The sequence below is a fragment of the Trachemys scripta genome, chromosome 19 (assembly GCF_013100865.1).
Source record: "Trachemys scripta elegans isolate TJP31775 chromosome 19, CAS_Tse_1.0, whole genome shotgun sequence".
Lineage (NCBI taxonomy): Eukaryota > Metazoa > Chordata > Testudines > Emydidae > Trachemys > Trachemys scripta.
The window spans coordinates 8,201,045-8,216,075 of NC_048316.1; the positions used below are offsets into that span (position 1 = coordinate 8,201,045).

Here is a 15,031-nt window from a genome sequence, read left to right on the forward strand (position 1 = left end):
AGGCAGCAAGCCGGTCCCTGGTATCAAAAAGATTGCGAAACACTGCGATAGATGCCTTTGAAAAGCCCAGCCCTAATTAATTTTCACACACTCGCATTAACAATTCATCCAACACTTATAAGGACAAATGCAAACAAACACCTCTTTGCCTAGTCACAAATACAGGGCTCAATTCAGGCTGCAGGCAAGTCCCCCCCTAAAGCAAATGCACATAAATGCAGTGAAAGCAGGTTTAGTGATGGCCTTTTACTAGATGCCCTCAGCATCAAGTGCAGCTATTAGGCAAAACATACAGATTTATGTTATCAGTTGAAAATTCAATAGCTTGTTGTAGGCGCCCACGGCATAATTAGTACAAATATTCAAATAGCTCCCTTATTACAACTCCAGCATTCCCATCCAACAGTTAACCAGCAAAGCCATGCAATACAAACCGAAAAGTCTCCCCGTCTGCCACCACAATCAACTTAGAAAGTTGTCCTCTGTCTCTAAAAGCTGGAGAAAAGAGATGGGTTTTGTAGCATGTGCTTAAGAGCAATAAAATACATTTAAGCTATTTCAGTTCATGAACACAACAGACAGAGCGTTGGTTTATATGAAGCTCTGATCCAGCAACTGGCTCTCCATGCATGAACCCTGGTTCTCAGAGTCTCAGTCGAGCCAATGGGGCTCCACTTTGGGGCAAGAGATCCAACTTGATTGCAGGATTGGGGTCATAGTTATGATCACATAATGCAAGGCCACCTTCAATTGGTGCAGGCTTTTTTGGTTCCTTTTACATGCCTAGCACACATATTGTGGGGTTCTGTATGGTCATGATGACATTCAAGAGATCTGAAGTAGAAACTTCTTACAAGTGGGCAGCCTATTCTACTGGAAATGGGCATTTCACAGAGGAATTATCATACACGTTTGCCATTAATTATTCACTGGCACGATCGCTTTCAACCATTCTCTACAACGAGCTGCCACATTTGAGAGATTAAAGACAAACCAAGATCATTAAGCACATGGCTTGACTTTGTGTTATCAGGATCCCAAAACTGCAGTCCCACTTCACAGTTCATTTTGGTGCCAGATATTTTCCTTGACGTAATGCAGCGTTGAATGTTTAATGGATTTCTTTCCCCTGAACATTTTTTCTAGTCGGAGAAGGATAAATAAAAGTGTGAATATGAGGTAAAAACTGGCAAGCCTGCCAGACCAAAATAAAATAAATAAATAATTGCATTTCAATTGTGACAAGTTAGTTATACCCTGATTTTCAGAGTTCCTTAGCATCTGGAATTCCCATTAAAGGCAATGGCAGACCTCCCATTGACTTTAATGGTAGAGGATCAGACCCCAAAGGTATTATATTAATATACTACAAATTACAGGATAAATGCAGAGGGCCAGATGCTAATCTCAGCCCCATGTGATTGCACATCTACAATGGCACTTTAATGAAGTTCACCACTGAAACACGATTGGTATAAGTCAGGATGTACAACAACAGTGTTAACATGCCTTAGGGCATTACTAATACCCCTCTTTTCCTTGTTAATTAGATTATTTTAAGATAAATATACATCTGGACAGACTGACATTTCTGACATCAGAATTTAGAGCATAAAAAAATTGCTAGCCAGCCCTGAGAATTTAACTGACTGGTAAGTCAATTGATGGAGTAGTTGAACGACAAGGATATGAGAACAAACATGTAGATTTGCTAAGTTAAAATAAATAAATGGAGCTGACAATAGTGTAATTGTGACTTATTGTCATTTTGTTTAAAATATGCTGGGGAGAGGGTGTAATTTAATGTTTTACACCTCCACAGTAATATCAATGGGCCAAATTGTCTTAGTCCAGCACAAGATTTAAGCTGATGCTTAAAGTTAAGCACCTGAGGAGTCTCATTGACCGACAAGGATGATTTCATTAAATTTAAGTATGTGGTTGTGCACTCAGTTGGACTGGGCTTTATACAGGTGATTCCTGAATAGTGGGCTTGAACCTCTGGAATTTGAACTTAAATTCCACCCAGTTGTAGTCATGGGGAAGGTTTCCTCACTGCAGAGCAAGGGAGTTTGACCCCTGAAATCTGCAGATCCCGCAACAGACCCACCTCTGTGCTGCTTCTAAGCCGATAGCAGCATGGACCATGGTTTCCCTGCGGCCACTATTTCCCAAACCCCCTTGGTGGGATGGTTTCACATCACAAAGGAGGATCTTGGTTCCCCTACAGGGGTTCAGGACTAGGGTGACAATGCTGAAGCAGCTACCCTACCCACCAAACCATTCAGGAGCCTCTCTCCCCACATCCACCTCTGCCCTCCACTCATGAAAGTAGTTAGGGGCAAGTGAAGACTATACAGCCAGACAAGTTTACTGACTGTTTATTGAGGGGGAAATCAACAGCTGTAATTCTATCATTCACAATTATATGACAATAGGGAAAGCCAGCTGCGATCTACGTATTTCTGAAGCTAGTTCTGCAAAAATATCAGTACAGCCATATGTAGTGCAAAGTGTGGGTCAACCTTTCCCCTTTCCAGGATGAGTGTCAATACTTCTCCACATCACAAGTGGAGCAAGTTTTGTGGTCACAATGAATATGGTCCACATCCAACTTTACTTTGGGAGTTCTATTTGAAATGGCAAGATATCAATATATTCATAAATGATTTGGATACTGGCATGGAGACACTTATAGAGAGCACGCTTACAAAGTTTGTGGATGATACAAAGCTGAGAGGGGTTGCAAGCACTTTGGAGGACAAGCTTAAAATTCAAAACAATCTTGACAACCCGGAGAAATGGTCTGAAATAGACAGGATTAAATTCAATAAGGAATAATCAATTGCACAAATAGAAAATGGTAAATGGCTGCCTGGGAAGGAGCACTGAAGAAAAGGATCTGCGGGTTATAGTGGATCACAAACTAAATATGAGTCAACAATATAATACTGTTGCAAAAAAAGTGAACATTCTGGGATGTATTAGCAGGAGTGTTGTAAGCAAGTCACAAGACCTCAGCTGGAGTACTGTATCCAGTTCTGGGCACCACACTTCAGGAATAAGGACAAATTGAAGAAAGTCCAGAGGAGAGCAACAAAAATGATTAAAGATCAGAAAACATGACCTATGAGGAAAGATGGGAAAAAGTGGGTTTGTTTAGTCTGGATAAGAGAAGACTGAGTGGGGACATAATTTTTTACATACTTGAAGATTGCTATTGTTATAAAGGAGGGTGATAAATTGTTCCTCTTAACCACTGAGGTCAGGACAAGAAGTAACGAGCTTAAATTGCAGCAAGGGAGATTTAGGTTAGACATTAGGAAAACTAACTGCTAACTGTCAGGGTAATTAAGCACTGGAACAAGTTACCTAGGAAGGTTGTGCAATCTCCCATATTGGATGTTTTTAAGAACAGGTTAGACAAACACACACCTGTCAGCAATGGTCTAGATGACAGTTAGTCCTGCCTCAACACAGGGGACCGGACTAGGTGACCTACTGAGGTCCCTTCCAACCCCACATGTCTATGGTTCTATATCTGCTCAAGGCTCCAAATAAACATGACAAATGAACAAGCCAAACATGCTCAAAAGAAGTTATGGTAGGTGTCTTTTAGCAAAGTCTGCTTCCGCTTCCCCTGGTGTTTAAGAAAAAAACAACAACAAAATACAACAACTTGAGTGTTGAAAGTCTTATCTGCTTTCCACTGCACTGAATGTAGCTCGCGTGCTACATACAAGCAGGTGTGACAATAGTGTTACTAGTATTTAAACTAGTCTTCAGTTTAAGACCACCCCAGAAAACTGGGCAGGTAGCAACCTTTAAATTCTTAAAGAACTTCACAACACATTATTCAAAGAATCCTCCTTCCCAAGCTACAGAACTACTTCATCCTCAGGTCTGGAGAAGCCTCTGTTGACCTAGTGCCCCTATTCCTTGGGATCGGGAGCCAGATGGCCAGTGAAACCTCTATTCCAGTCTAAATTTGCTTTTGCAGATATTCATTAAACAAAAAGTAAAATCCTACATTAATATAATATTAAATCTGCAAATATAGACCCTGATCTAGCAAAGCACTTAAGCACCTGAGTAATCTCAATGAAGTCAAAGGGACTACTTATGTGTCTAAATTTAAACATGCTTAAATGCTTTTCTGGCTCAAAGCCTTAAGCACACAAGTTACATAATGAACGTTAAAGTCTGTATAGCAAGGTTGATTGGCTCACATTCTGTCATCACACAATTTTGTTGTTTTTTAAAAACTTACATAATCATTTTTCTTGAAATCTAGCCACATAGGATATTGTCATTTTAGAGTGATTGATTTCTTAACTTACATAAAAAAGGGCTGAAACTAGATACTGAAATAAGGCATGAATGAAAGCAGTGGGTTATAAGGAACATCACACTGCAATCTTAACTTTAGCTTTGGCTGTCATTAAAGTGGTAACACAGGTTTGTCTGATCCCAAACACAGAAGTAGTTATAAATGATTAATGTATGCATTTCAGAAGCACTGTCACTACTTCCCCATGATTGTCCATCAGCAAATGCAGTAATATACTTAATACAGATGTCATACTGTGCTGAGCATCTAAGTCATCTTTTCTAATTAGGTCAGAGCTATTCATAGTTAGGTCAGAGCTGTTCTTTTTATAGCACATCAGAAATCAACCAATATGGCTAGTGATGCCTTACATTTGCTAAACCTTTCCAAATGCTGTATACAAGGGATAACTGCATTGTTTTTATAGGAAGATTAAAATATTAAAAAGGAGACATTAAGTATTGGTACTCCAGGTAGAATTTATTAATGCTCTTTCCTGTCAAGGAAAAACTAATGGGTATTCACAGAGCTGCCAATGAAAACTGGTAACCTTTCACAACCAAAATATAAAATTTGTATATAGTTGGGAGTAATAACCGGTTATAACTCAAACTCATCTTGGACCTGTAACTAATTCACTTGCAAAAATGTTAAACACATAGGATTATTCTAATAAAGACAAGACTTCGACAGTGCTAGTTTTCTGATCTGTTTCTTTTAATACCGATTTAGCAGTAAGAGAGAAGATGGGTAAGAATATAGTCACTTTTCAATAAGAGCAGAACTCAGCAAACAGGAAAGATGTTTTGAACATGTGCTTTCAGTTGACCAAATTATTCCACTGACATCTGAAAATCACCTGCAGATATTAAAGTGAAGTGTCTTATGTTTTGCCAGAATTTTTAAAACCACTGTCTATAGGATTCGTGTATCAGATTAGACATGGAATGTTTGTTTAATGGGTTTGGAGAAGTTCTCAGTTAGGATAGGACCCCAAGCCCATTAAATTAATGGGAGTCGTTCTACTGACTTCATTGTACTGGGATCAAGCCCTTTCATAGCTGCTAACAATTAAAAATGAAGGTAAATATGTGCAGCATTTACCCAAACACTATTTTTTAGTATTTTCTGTAAATTATCAAGTATCAGGGGGTAGCCGTGTTAGTCTGTATCTACAAAAACAACAAAGAGTCTGGTGGCACCTTAAAGACTAACAGATTTATTTGGGCATAAGCTTTCGTGAGTAAAAACCTCACTTCTTCGGATGCATAGAGTGAAAGCTTTCACTCTATGCATCCGAAGAAGTGAGGTTTTTACTCACGAAAGCTTATGCCCAAATAAATCTGTTAGTCTTTAAGGTGCCACCAGACTCTTTGTTGTTTCTGTAAATTATGTACATTATTTATTGTATAAATGTATCCATATCATTGGACCTGATCTTGCAGTGCTAAAGCAGAAAAAAAAAGACAACCTAGGGAGAAGGTTGATGTAAGCACTGAGATATGTTTTGGACTTGTTTGCATTGTGTTTAATAAATGGAGCCTGGATGCTGATTTGGGATTCTGGGCACGCTGCTAACATTACATAATTTACGGAAATGGAAATCAATGGAAATGTTGCACATGAAAGGACTGCATGATTGAGCCAACTGCCTATACCTCTACTACACAATGGTATAGAAAAAAAATTAAATATAACCACAGGTCATAGTGAAGTTGACTTTTGTTTCCCATACTATACAAGAAGTGACCACTACAGCAACAGTCATTTTAATAAAAGTTCTAGCACACAGACATTTATTGGCCAATAAAGGCATAAAACTAAGGAGATGGATAGCTATAACATGTACTATACAAGATGCTTATGAGTACTTTTAGTTTCTTACCATTCTTCTCTATATAAAGGCTGAAAGAAGAGACAACTGAGACCTCTAACTGGCAATGCTTTGTAGCTGAAAACGGGCAACTTCAGTCAATTGTTTAGACTATACTGGGCACAAAACCTCAACTATTTTATTGTTTCTAAAGGCGCACTTTATAACCGGCAACTTTCAGCTTCAAGAATGTCCAGTAAATAAACTAATGCACTCCCACAGCTGACTAGATATTGGATAAAAACGGAGGGTGGTCTGTATTAGAAGATAAGAATTAACTAGCAAAGTAGCATACCAGGAATGAAATAGTTTAAAGATATTTCACAGAGGTATACAAAGCAACATCTGCAGGAATACTCTGCATAGCATGTCCTAAATGACCATTTCTATACATGCTCTATCGACAGCTTACGTCAAGTATCCAGCAACATTAAATTCTACTTCAACTATGATTCTGGAGTTGATCGAAAATGCGTGGAAGTGCAAAGCATAACCCCCTTCCAATGTTTTTCTTAATCCAAGTTACAAAAATAATAACCTTAATGCCAGGAAAAATTCAATGCAGTTGTGGCATGAAGTAGTTCCTCCAGTAGTTCAAAGGCCAAAATAAATTGATGTAAAGTATATAAAAGGAAATATCTGCCACAATTAGCACATTTTAAAGCCGAACTTCTGCATTCTTTATACAGACAGGATTAGACAGCAGGGAAATCAAATGCTTAAAAGCACAGGTATTTGTTTTCCTGGTAGCTGTTTCTGACAGCTCCAAGAAGAGTATTTAGAAGTCAGTTACCTATTTACCTAAAATAGTTGCAGGCCTTACTGGGCAATATTTTTTTAAAATAGCAAAACTATTTTTAATTGAGTTGTTAAATTTTTAATATAAGACGACTCAGCTAGTTCACTTTTACACATGAAACAAGATCACTAACCATTCTGCATGCCATTTTAAAAATCACTCGACGGAAAGCAAAATTTCTCTGTTTTTCTATTTGAATTTACATCAGAGCGACCGCTTCAAGAGGAATTCAATCGGTGCACCAAAATCTTTCAGTCTTTCACTTGAAACACTATCATGGTAATAGGATTTTATGAAGGACCTAATTTAAAGCATGCAGCTTCTAATATGGATGATAGACAATTCTAGATGAACAATTTGAAAACTATTAAAGAAGTCATCTAGTGAATAACAAAAAAAAAGTTAAAATGCTTTTAATGTTCTGTCAAATACCATAGTTTTACTATAGCCCTGCAAAGAACACAAGTGTAATATTAATATAATACTTCAAATAAACAGTGACTTGCAGCCCACATCAACTGACATTTAGAAAATTGTTTAGGTCAACTGAGGTGAGCCATCTTGCTCTTGTCTTCCAGGGAAGAGTCCTGTGGACGTTTTCTATAACACCATAATAGTAACAAGTATAAATGGCAGACATTTTTTTTTAAATGAGGAATTCCCTTAGAAGTCAGCTGAAATGTTATTTAATAAAAGCTTGATTCCATATCATTAATTTAACACAGACATAAAAAAATTACAAATGAATATATTTTGGACCTGATCTTGCTCCTATTAAAATCAGTGGCAAAACTCCCACTAACTTCAATACAAGGATCTTTAAGGATAGGCCAAAATACTTTTTACTTGTTAGGATCAGATGTTAGGCATGTGGGTGAAATCCTGGCCCCAATGAAGATAATGGACTTTCCCATTAGCTTCAAAGGGGCCAGGATTTCACTTTGTTTTTCAAACAGCAGTACAGGACGTCTAATCACCTAAATCATGAAATCCTTATAGTGCATTAAATTTTTGTGATGTCACCATCCCTTGTAAAAGAAATACAGAACTCAGTCATAAGGTCAGAAAAACAATTTTCAGCTATTTTGTTTTAAAATATATTTGTCCTTTAACCCTGTATTTTATATAAGTGTGTGTGTGTGTAGGCATGCGCATGTGCTGTTCCGGATCTGGGATGTTAAATGCTATTTTTAAAATATAGGTTCATAATTAAATGCAAACAAAATGTTTTAGTGCAATAATTAAGTTTGAAATATCAAGCACTTGAAAGTCAAGCAATATAAAACATTGCCTGGGTAAAGTTACTTGATATTTAACCTTAACATTGCATTAGCAGTAGGTTTTTTACCTGTGACTTCCTAATTAAAGAAATACAGCTCTTGAGTTATTTGGCTTGTGAAGCGGATAATGATCCTGGATTTATAATAATGACTTCTGGGTCACCAATTCTCTTTGCTTATTAACTCAGCAGACTCTCTGCCCCAGTGACTAACAGAACCAACCTTAAAACACTTTTTAAACTCACTGAACTGCAATTTATTTGGCTTGCAGATCTTGAAAACTTTGCCAGTTCTACTGAACATCCAACATGCAAAATAGCAGTCATTAAAAATCCAACTTTGGAATTTTTAAAGTGTCAATCAGATTTACAAGTTAGACAGGTTTGAAATTTTTTTATCTTGAGGCACTTTAGAGTTTTTCCAAGCATAAATATTCTGATCAGAACATATGGGGAAATGTTTTTTTCTATATTCCAGAACATAAAAAAAAAAAAAAAAAAATAGATCAACTTAGGTAAGTCATACCTTCCAAAACAATTAATTTTTGAGCTGAGGTAAAACATAGGTAATTCCAGACTAGAAGGACTTTGTTACTCAAATTTGTTGTTAGACTAGAACAAGATTTCAAATAGAACTATATTCACCACAATAATTTATGGACTTAATTCTGCAAGGTGCTGAGCACTTTGGTCTTGATTTTAATTTAAGTATGTGAATAGTCCCAGTGAAATCAAGAGGACTACTCAGATGTTTAAGTAAGCGCTTTGCAAGAGGAAGCTCCATATTCTTGGAACTCAGAGGCACAGCAAGAACTCAGTATTCTACAAAAAAGTTAGCCAGTGTGTGTGTGTGTTCGCATTTGTATATTTTCTATGGGCCAGCTGTCACATGGGATTTGACAATTAATTTTCCATTCTTCTGAAGCTCAAAATTCTCATCCTCACATGAAAGCTCTGAAAGGAGAACTTTTCAAAAAGCAAAACAAAACAACGCAACAACAAAGAAGCGACAATGCCCATGACTTACATAAACATTGATATTTAGACAAATGGGTGATCAGTACAATCTTACCAGGTTAAGAGAGTCATGCAGCAGATTTTTGGATCTACAACTCAGACCCTGACTATTTAAATTAGGAACTGTACATCAATAAATTAAAGCATTTCACGAACAATACTTGTGAAACTTAACACACTTTCTTAAATAATTATAAAATAAGATGATACTTAGCTATCTTGAGCTTTTAACAATACATAGTACATTTATAATATTTATAAATAAATTATCACAATTACAAACACTGAATTATATGTGTACAATACTAATTTAGCCCAAAGAGACATACAGACTTTAAAAGTATTACTGAAACCAATTTAATTTCTTGCAACCGGGTGAAGTCTTAAACTTTTTGTTCTGCGGGAATATATTCCACTGAAGGGCACATCTTCAGTAAGTGTCACTATGTCAAAGTACAAAAGACTGGATTCATCAGAGTAAATAAGTTACTTTTTCGATGTCTTCATTAATTAATTTTGTTTTTGAAGGAAAGTTACAGAATGTATTGTTGAAACACTTAATGTAAATAAGGAGTTATTTTCCTTTCCAACGGGGCTTTGGAGCGGTGCGTGGAGCTGGTGCATGGAGCAGCACCGGTGCAGTGGAGCTGCAGGTTTTTGCCTGGAGCTGGAGCTCCAAAGCCCTGTTTCCAAAAGAGTTTTTTTCCACTTAATCCTCTCCAGCAATTGTTTAAAACTAGATAGAAGAAGTGGATTTTAATGAAGAGAAAATAAATACACTTGATTCCTTTGGAATAAATTACTAAATCGGGTCTGAAAAGCAAAAATGTTATGATGTCAGCACCAACTCTTATTATTTAAAGTTGAAGTCTCCTACCACAGGTAAGAGAAAGAGGTGTACCGTCCAGTGAGAGAAAGAAATAATAATAGTATGAAGTGCCCTGTGCAACAAACCGTAAGAAAGACTGAAGACTGTGAACATGCCCTTTAGGCATCAATTTTAAAGCGGAGTCTTTACTAGACAAGAGATCTGTTGCTGACAAGGGTTTTCAGAAGGGAGTCCCCCGAACCAGTGTGGACAAAGGCGTAATTGTGTGCACAGATGGAACCATTTTCAACACCATTACGGGATGTCAGGATTATTCAGAGTCACACAACTAAAAGTCTGCACAGAAAATGTGCTAGAATTATTTGAGAGTGTAATGCATTCTGTCACTGTGCTAAAAGTGGCCCATTTATACTCTCAGTTAAACACCAAACATGCCTGATAACCCTTGTCAGCAATGGATTCATTTGTAGTGTAGACAGGACTATAGAGAAGTGAAAAAATAAATCCCAGTCATTTACATACCATATTAGCAACTAAAGTAACCTATTCTTCAGATTTATTTTTTTTTGAACACAGAATTATTACTTTAAAAATCTAGTCCAGATAACTTGATAAAGTTTTGTACTTCCAATTTGAGACGTTATAGGTCCAATCCTGCTAACTCTTACATCAGTAAGGATTACCTATGTGAGTAAGTAGTCCTATTGTTTGCATAATTAGATCATATAATTCTCAATGTGATCTTTTTTTGTAAAAATTAGGAAATTAAGATTTCTTTGTACACAATGCCCTTGGAGAATACAAGCACAGCTTCTAATCCCAATAACTGAGTGCTAGGTTTGTAGCATAAATGTTTACTTCCAAATCAAGATAGTTGAGAACCTATCCTAATACTGCAGTATGGCATAAAACATACGCTTTTCCAAATACAGACCCATTTAGTAGCTGCCAGATAATCCAGATTACATAGTATATCATAAACCATTTAAAAAAAAAATGATTGAAGATTTAAATTCAGGGATATTACCCAAGACCTATTATAATTAAATCAGAACACTTTCTAAAGACTGGACACACCCTCCCCTCCCTCAGCGAGAGTATAAAGTAACCAGTGCAAATATCTGACAAACGCTTCCCTTCATTTAGATGCCAGGCCAGTGGTTCTAACCAGCCATCTGCTTCCATTGGCATTAGCAACTGATTTGCTCTCTCTTTATTACAGTCTTCAAAACTTGCCAATACGGTTGGCCAAAATGACACTTTTTCCCTGCAAAAATTAAACAGCAGACATTATTTTCACAATCTCGGGGATGGTGTGAAGGCATGACATGTTCTTAAACAAACTTTGGAATCTGGGACACATCTTCCAACCTGCTCTGCATCCAAGTTATTTAAAAAAAAGTTTGCTTTTTCCCCCCTTTGCACTAAGTTCCATCACATAACCTTTCCCACACTTTTCCCCTTTATTCCTGTGTTTTGTGTATCTGTAGACAAATCACAGCACTTCAGTAGCTTTTATGAATTATGGTGCTATGTTGGTCCTGCACACAGTCTTGATACATGAATCGTGCAAAATCTCAGAATAATTTTTAAGCCTTACATACAGGGGGTGTCCCCATAGGACACTGATCCAGCCCAGAGAGTTCCCCTTTGATACTTTGCCCTTCCTTTTTCCAAAACTTTCAGGGGATGCCATCTTTCCTTTGGCAACACTGTGAAGGAGGCACTCCCCAGTCATACATGTAGGATAGCCTGAGCTTAACCTCCTCCTTGCAGAGCTTCCCTTCTTTGGCCAAAGTCTGATGCTTCTCTAACATGTCCTCAATGCTCTGCTTGTGAGTGACAATATACTTATTGTTGCAGCCCCGTGACTTGTATTCAGTGTCAAAACGTGGGTCATGCACCCTCTTCACATCAACAGGAGCCAGCCAAGCGCCCAGAGACACATCTTCACTCTGCCACATGTTGAAATAGTCTTGGCTGAGTCGCAGGTAATGCACCAGGTCTGCAGAGAGCACATAGCCACCACCCAGGGCGTAAGGCAGGTAGTAGTCACATAGGAGCCAGGTGCTCTCTTTCCATTTGCCACCCGACTTCACTCGACCACGGCCAGAAAAGAAACCCCAGTAGAGACGACGTGGCTCCTTGGCCCTCAGCTCTTCCACGAGTACGTCCAGGCGTACAAAGGTGTCATCATCAGCCTTGAGGACAAAGCGGAAATCCAAGTGCAGATCAAGCCAGACATACATTGCCAGGACCTTGGCAGTCAGGTTCTCATAGGAATCACGAAGCTCAGGCAGCAACAGCAGGTCCCGGTGACGGCTCTGCTCCAACTCTAAGCTGTGAAGCTCCTCCCCAGCCAGGCTGCCTGTGCCTATCACGAAACGACACCAGATGTCGTCCTGAGGGGGCCGGCCAGCCATCGAGAGCCAGGTGCTGCGGATGATACTGCGGCGCTCCGTATACTTGGGGCCGCTGGCGATGAGGACAGCCAGGAAAGCCGTCTCCTCAGGGGGTAGCGGGGCTGCCGGGAGGGGCGGCCCGGCTCCCACTCCACCGCGGGGCGGCTGCGGTGCCTGGTTGTGGGGCAGACCCCGACCTGGCAAGGGCCTGAGGCTCTCTGAGGTGCACTTGGCCAGGTAGAGCAGGACCACAGCGAAGAGCGCCAGGCCACCCAGGCCCAGCGCTGTCTTGTGGCGGCACAGGAGTCTCAGCAGCTTCATTGTGGCAGGGAGAGACACCGACGCCTCCTCGGGGGCCGAGGCGAGAACCAGGCCCAAGGATGCTATGGGCAGCCCCTTCTTAGGTCAGCACCAGGCCTGGCCCAACCCTCACACCTCCCTCCTCCTGGGCGGGCAGGACGAGGGCAGCGCAAACCTCGGCCCCCACAACGGATCCTGCCCCTCAGCACCTCGCACGGCCCTGAGGATTAGGTGAGAATCGCAGCAGCCACGCCCCCTTCCTGCAGAATGTCCTGGATGGAGACTGGTACGGGTAGCGGGCTGGGAGACTTTTCCACTCCAAGCACAGTGAGGGCACCACAAGTCCCCTCAGCAGCGGCTTCATGCCCTGGTCCCTCCACCTCTTTCTCTTCGTTCACGGAGCCGTGTCGGTAGAGCAGCCCCGTCGCTGCCGAGTCAGCGTTAGCAGCACCTGCTGCTGGGCCGGCTGCCCCTGTGCCAGGGGGAGACACTCGGACTGGGGGAGGGGCTGAGATCCTAGGGTGACCAGATGCAAGAATAAAATATTGGAACATATGGTGGGGGGGGGGGAGCGCAGATGGGCAGCGGGTGGACCCCCCTGAACTGCTCTCCCTCCCCCCGGCTGGAACCCTGAGCTCCCCCTTCCCCCCCTGCCTGGAACCCTAAGCCTCCCTCTCTCCCCTCTGTGGGCTGGAACCCCAAACCTCTTCCTCCCTCCCTCCCCCAGGCTGGATCCCCAAACCCCTCTCTCTTGCCCCGGCTCAAACCCCAAGCTCCTCTCTCTTGCCACACCTCCCCCCCCCCCCGAAACCCCGAGCCCCTCTCTCTTCTCCCCTCTCCCCCAGAACCCCTCGCCGCTCCCCCTCGCCGCCCCAGCGCCACGGGTCGGGACGTACCGCTCCGGTTCCAGTCCCCGCTGCGAGGAGAGGGCTCAGGGCTGGGATAAGCATGGTTGGGCGCGGGAGGGAGGGCGGGCTCCGGGCCGGGCGGTACTTACCTCGGGCAGCTCCCCCCGAAGCGGAGAAATCTCCCTCCGGGTCCTAGGCGGAGGAAAGGCCAGGTGGCTCTGCGCGCTGCTGCTGCTTCCGCCCGCAGGCACCGCCCCCGCAGCTCCCATTGGCCACAGTTCCCGACCAATGGGAGCTGCGGAGCCGGCGCGGGTGGCCGGGGCAGAGCAGGGAGATGGCCCCGCTTCCGGGGAGCTGCGGGGAGCCTGCTAGCCCCGCGCCAACCGGACACCTGGCAACCCTACATAGCGGAACAAAGAGTTCAATATCGGGGCAGTCCCGATTTGATCGGGTCATGCTACCTGAGTCTGCTTCTGGGCCCTTCCCATAAGAGGCCAGGGTAAAAACTCCAAGACTCTGGTGCCCGGGGCTCTCTTGTGGGAAGGAGGTGGAGGGTGTGCAGCTGCGGGCTGACATGGGGCCTTTGGACAAATTAATCTGAATGCCCACGCCCAGATCCTCAAAGGTATTGAGGTGCCTAACTCCCATAGAAATCAATGGAAATTAGGCACTTTAGTACCCATGTGAACTAAGTTAGAAACGATCAGCTTGGGCTTCCCAGTCAGGGGTTGAATTGGAAGGCTTTATAGTGGAATGGCAATTTTGGGGGGAGACTTCCATGTTGTACTTTGGGAACTAAACTTTTTTTTTTTTTTAATTAATCTTCTTGCTTGTGTGCTGGCAAAGATAACCTGCACATTGTGAACTAAGCATGACACAGTGATGTCTGCCTGAGTCAGCAGACAGCCTTATGCAATAACTCAGAGGTGAGGGGACCAAGGCCTGCAGAATGGCATTAAGGTACCGGTTTGGTAGAAAAGTTACCACCCTCTTGCAAAACAAAAAAATTGATTCTATTATATTTGTGTGCTCTATTGAGATTCCCCTCCTAGTTTTACGTTTTTAAATGATTATCATTTGTAGTTTGAGGTCTGATTGCATGGCACATAAATAATTGACAATCAGGGCTTACATCTGAAAGAAGCAGAACAGACAAGAGGTAGAGGGCAGGGTTATGGCATAGAAGTAAATGAACATGAGGAGTGTTGTAAGTTACACTTTGCTGTTTTATTTGTTGTTATTTTGGAGTAGAGGAAGGCTGAGAAGCAGTAGGAATGGGGAAGTTAGGAAGAGTAAGGGAGCTGGTAAATTCCATTTCTTAATATTTCTATTTTATATTATCATCTCAGCTTGA

General features: G+C 41.4%; 1 protein-coding gene across 1 annotated transcript; it reads right to left on the bottom strand.

Moving 5' to 3' along the window:
* Positions 1 to 7,399: 7,399 nt before the first annotated feature.
* On the bottom strand, positions 7,400 to 13,916 carry B3GALT6 (beta-1,3-galactosyltransferase 6). The gene is made up of 2 exons (XM_034753506.1): positions 13,827 to 13,916; positions 7,400 to 13,345 (listed from the first exon to the last, which is right to left on the bottom strand). Exon 2 carries the CDS (start codon positions 12,848 to 12,850, stop codon positions 11,810 to 11,812), a length of 1,041 nt encoding a protein of 346 aa, XP_034609397.1. The 5' UTR covers positions 12,851 to 13,345; positions 13,827 to 13,916; the 3' UTR covers positions 7,400 to 11,809.
* Between the last annotated feature and the right edge of the window lie 1,115 nt (positions 13,917 to 15,031).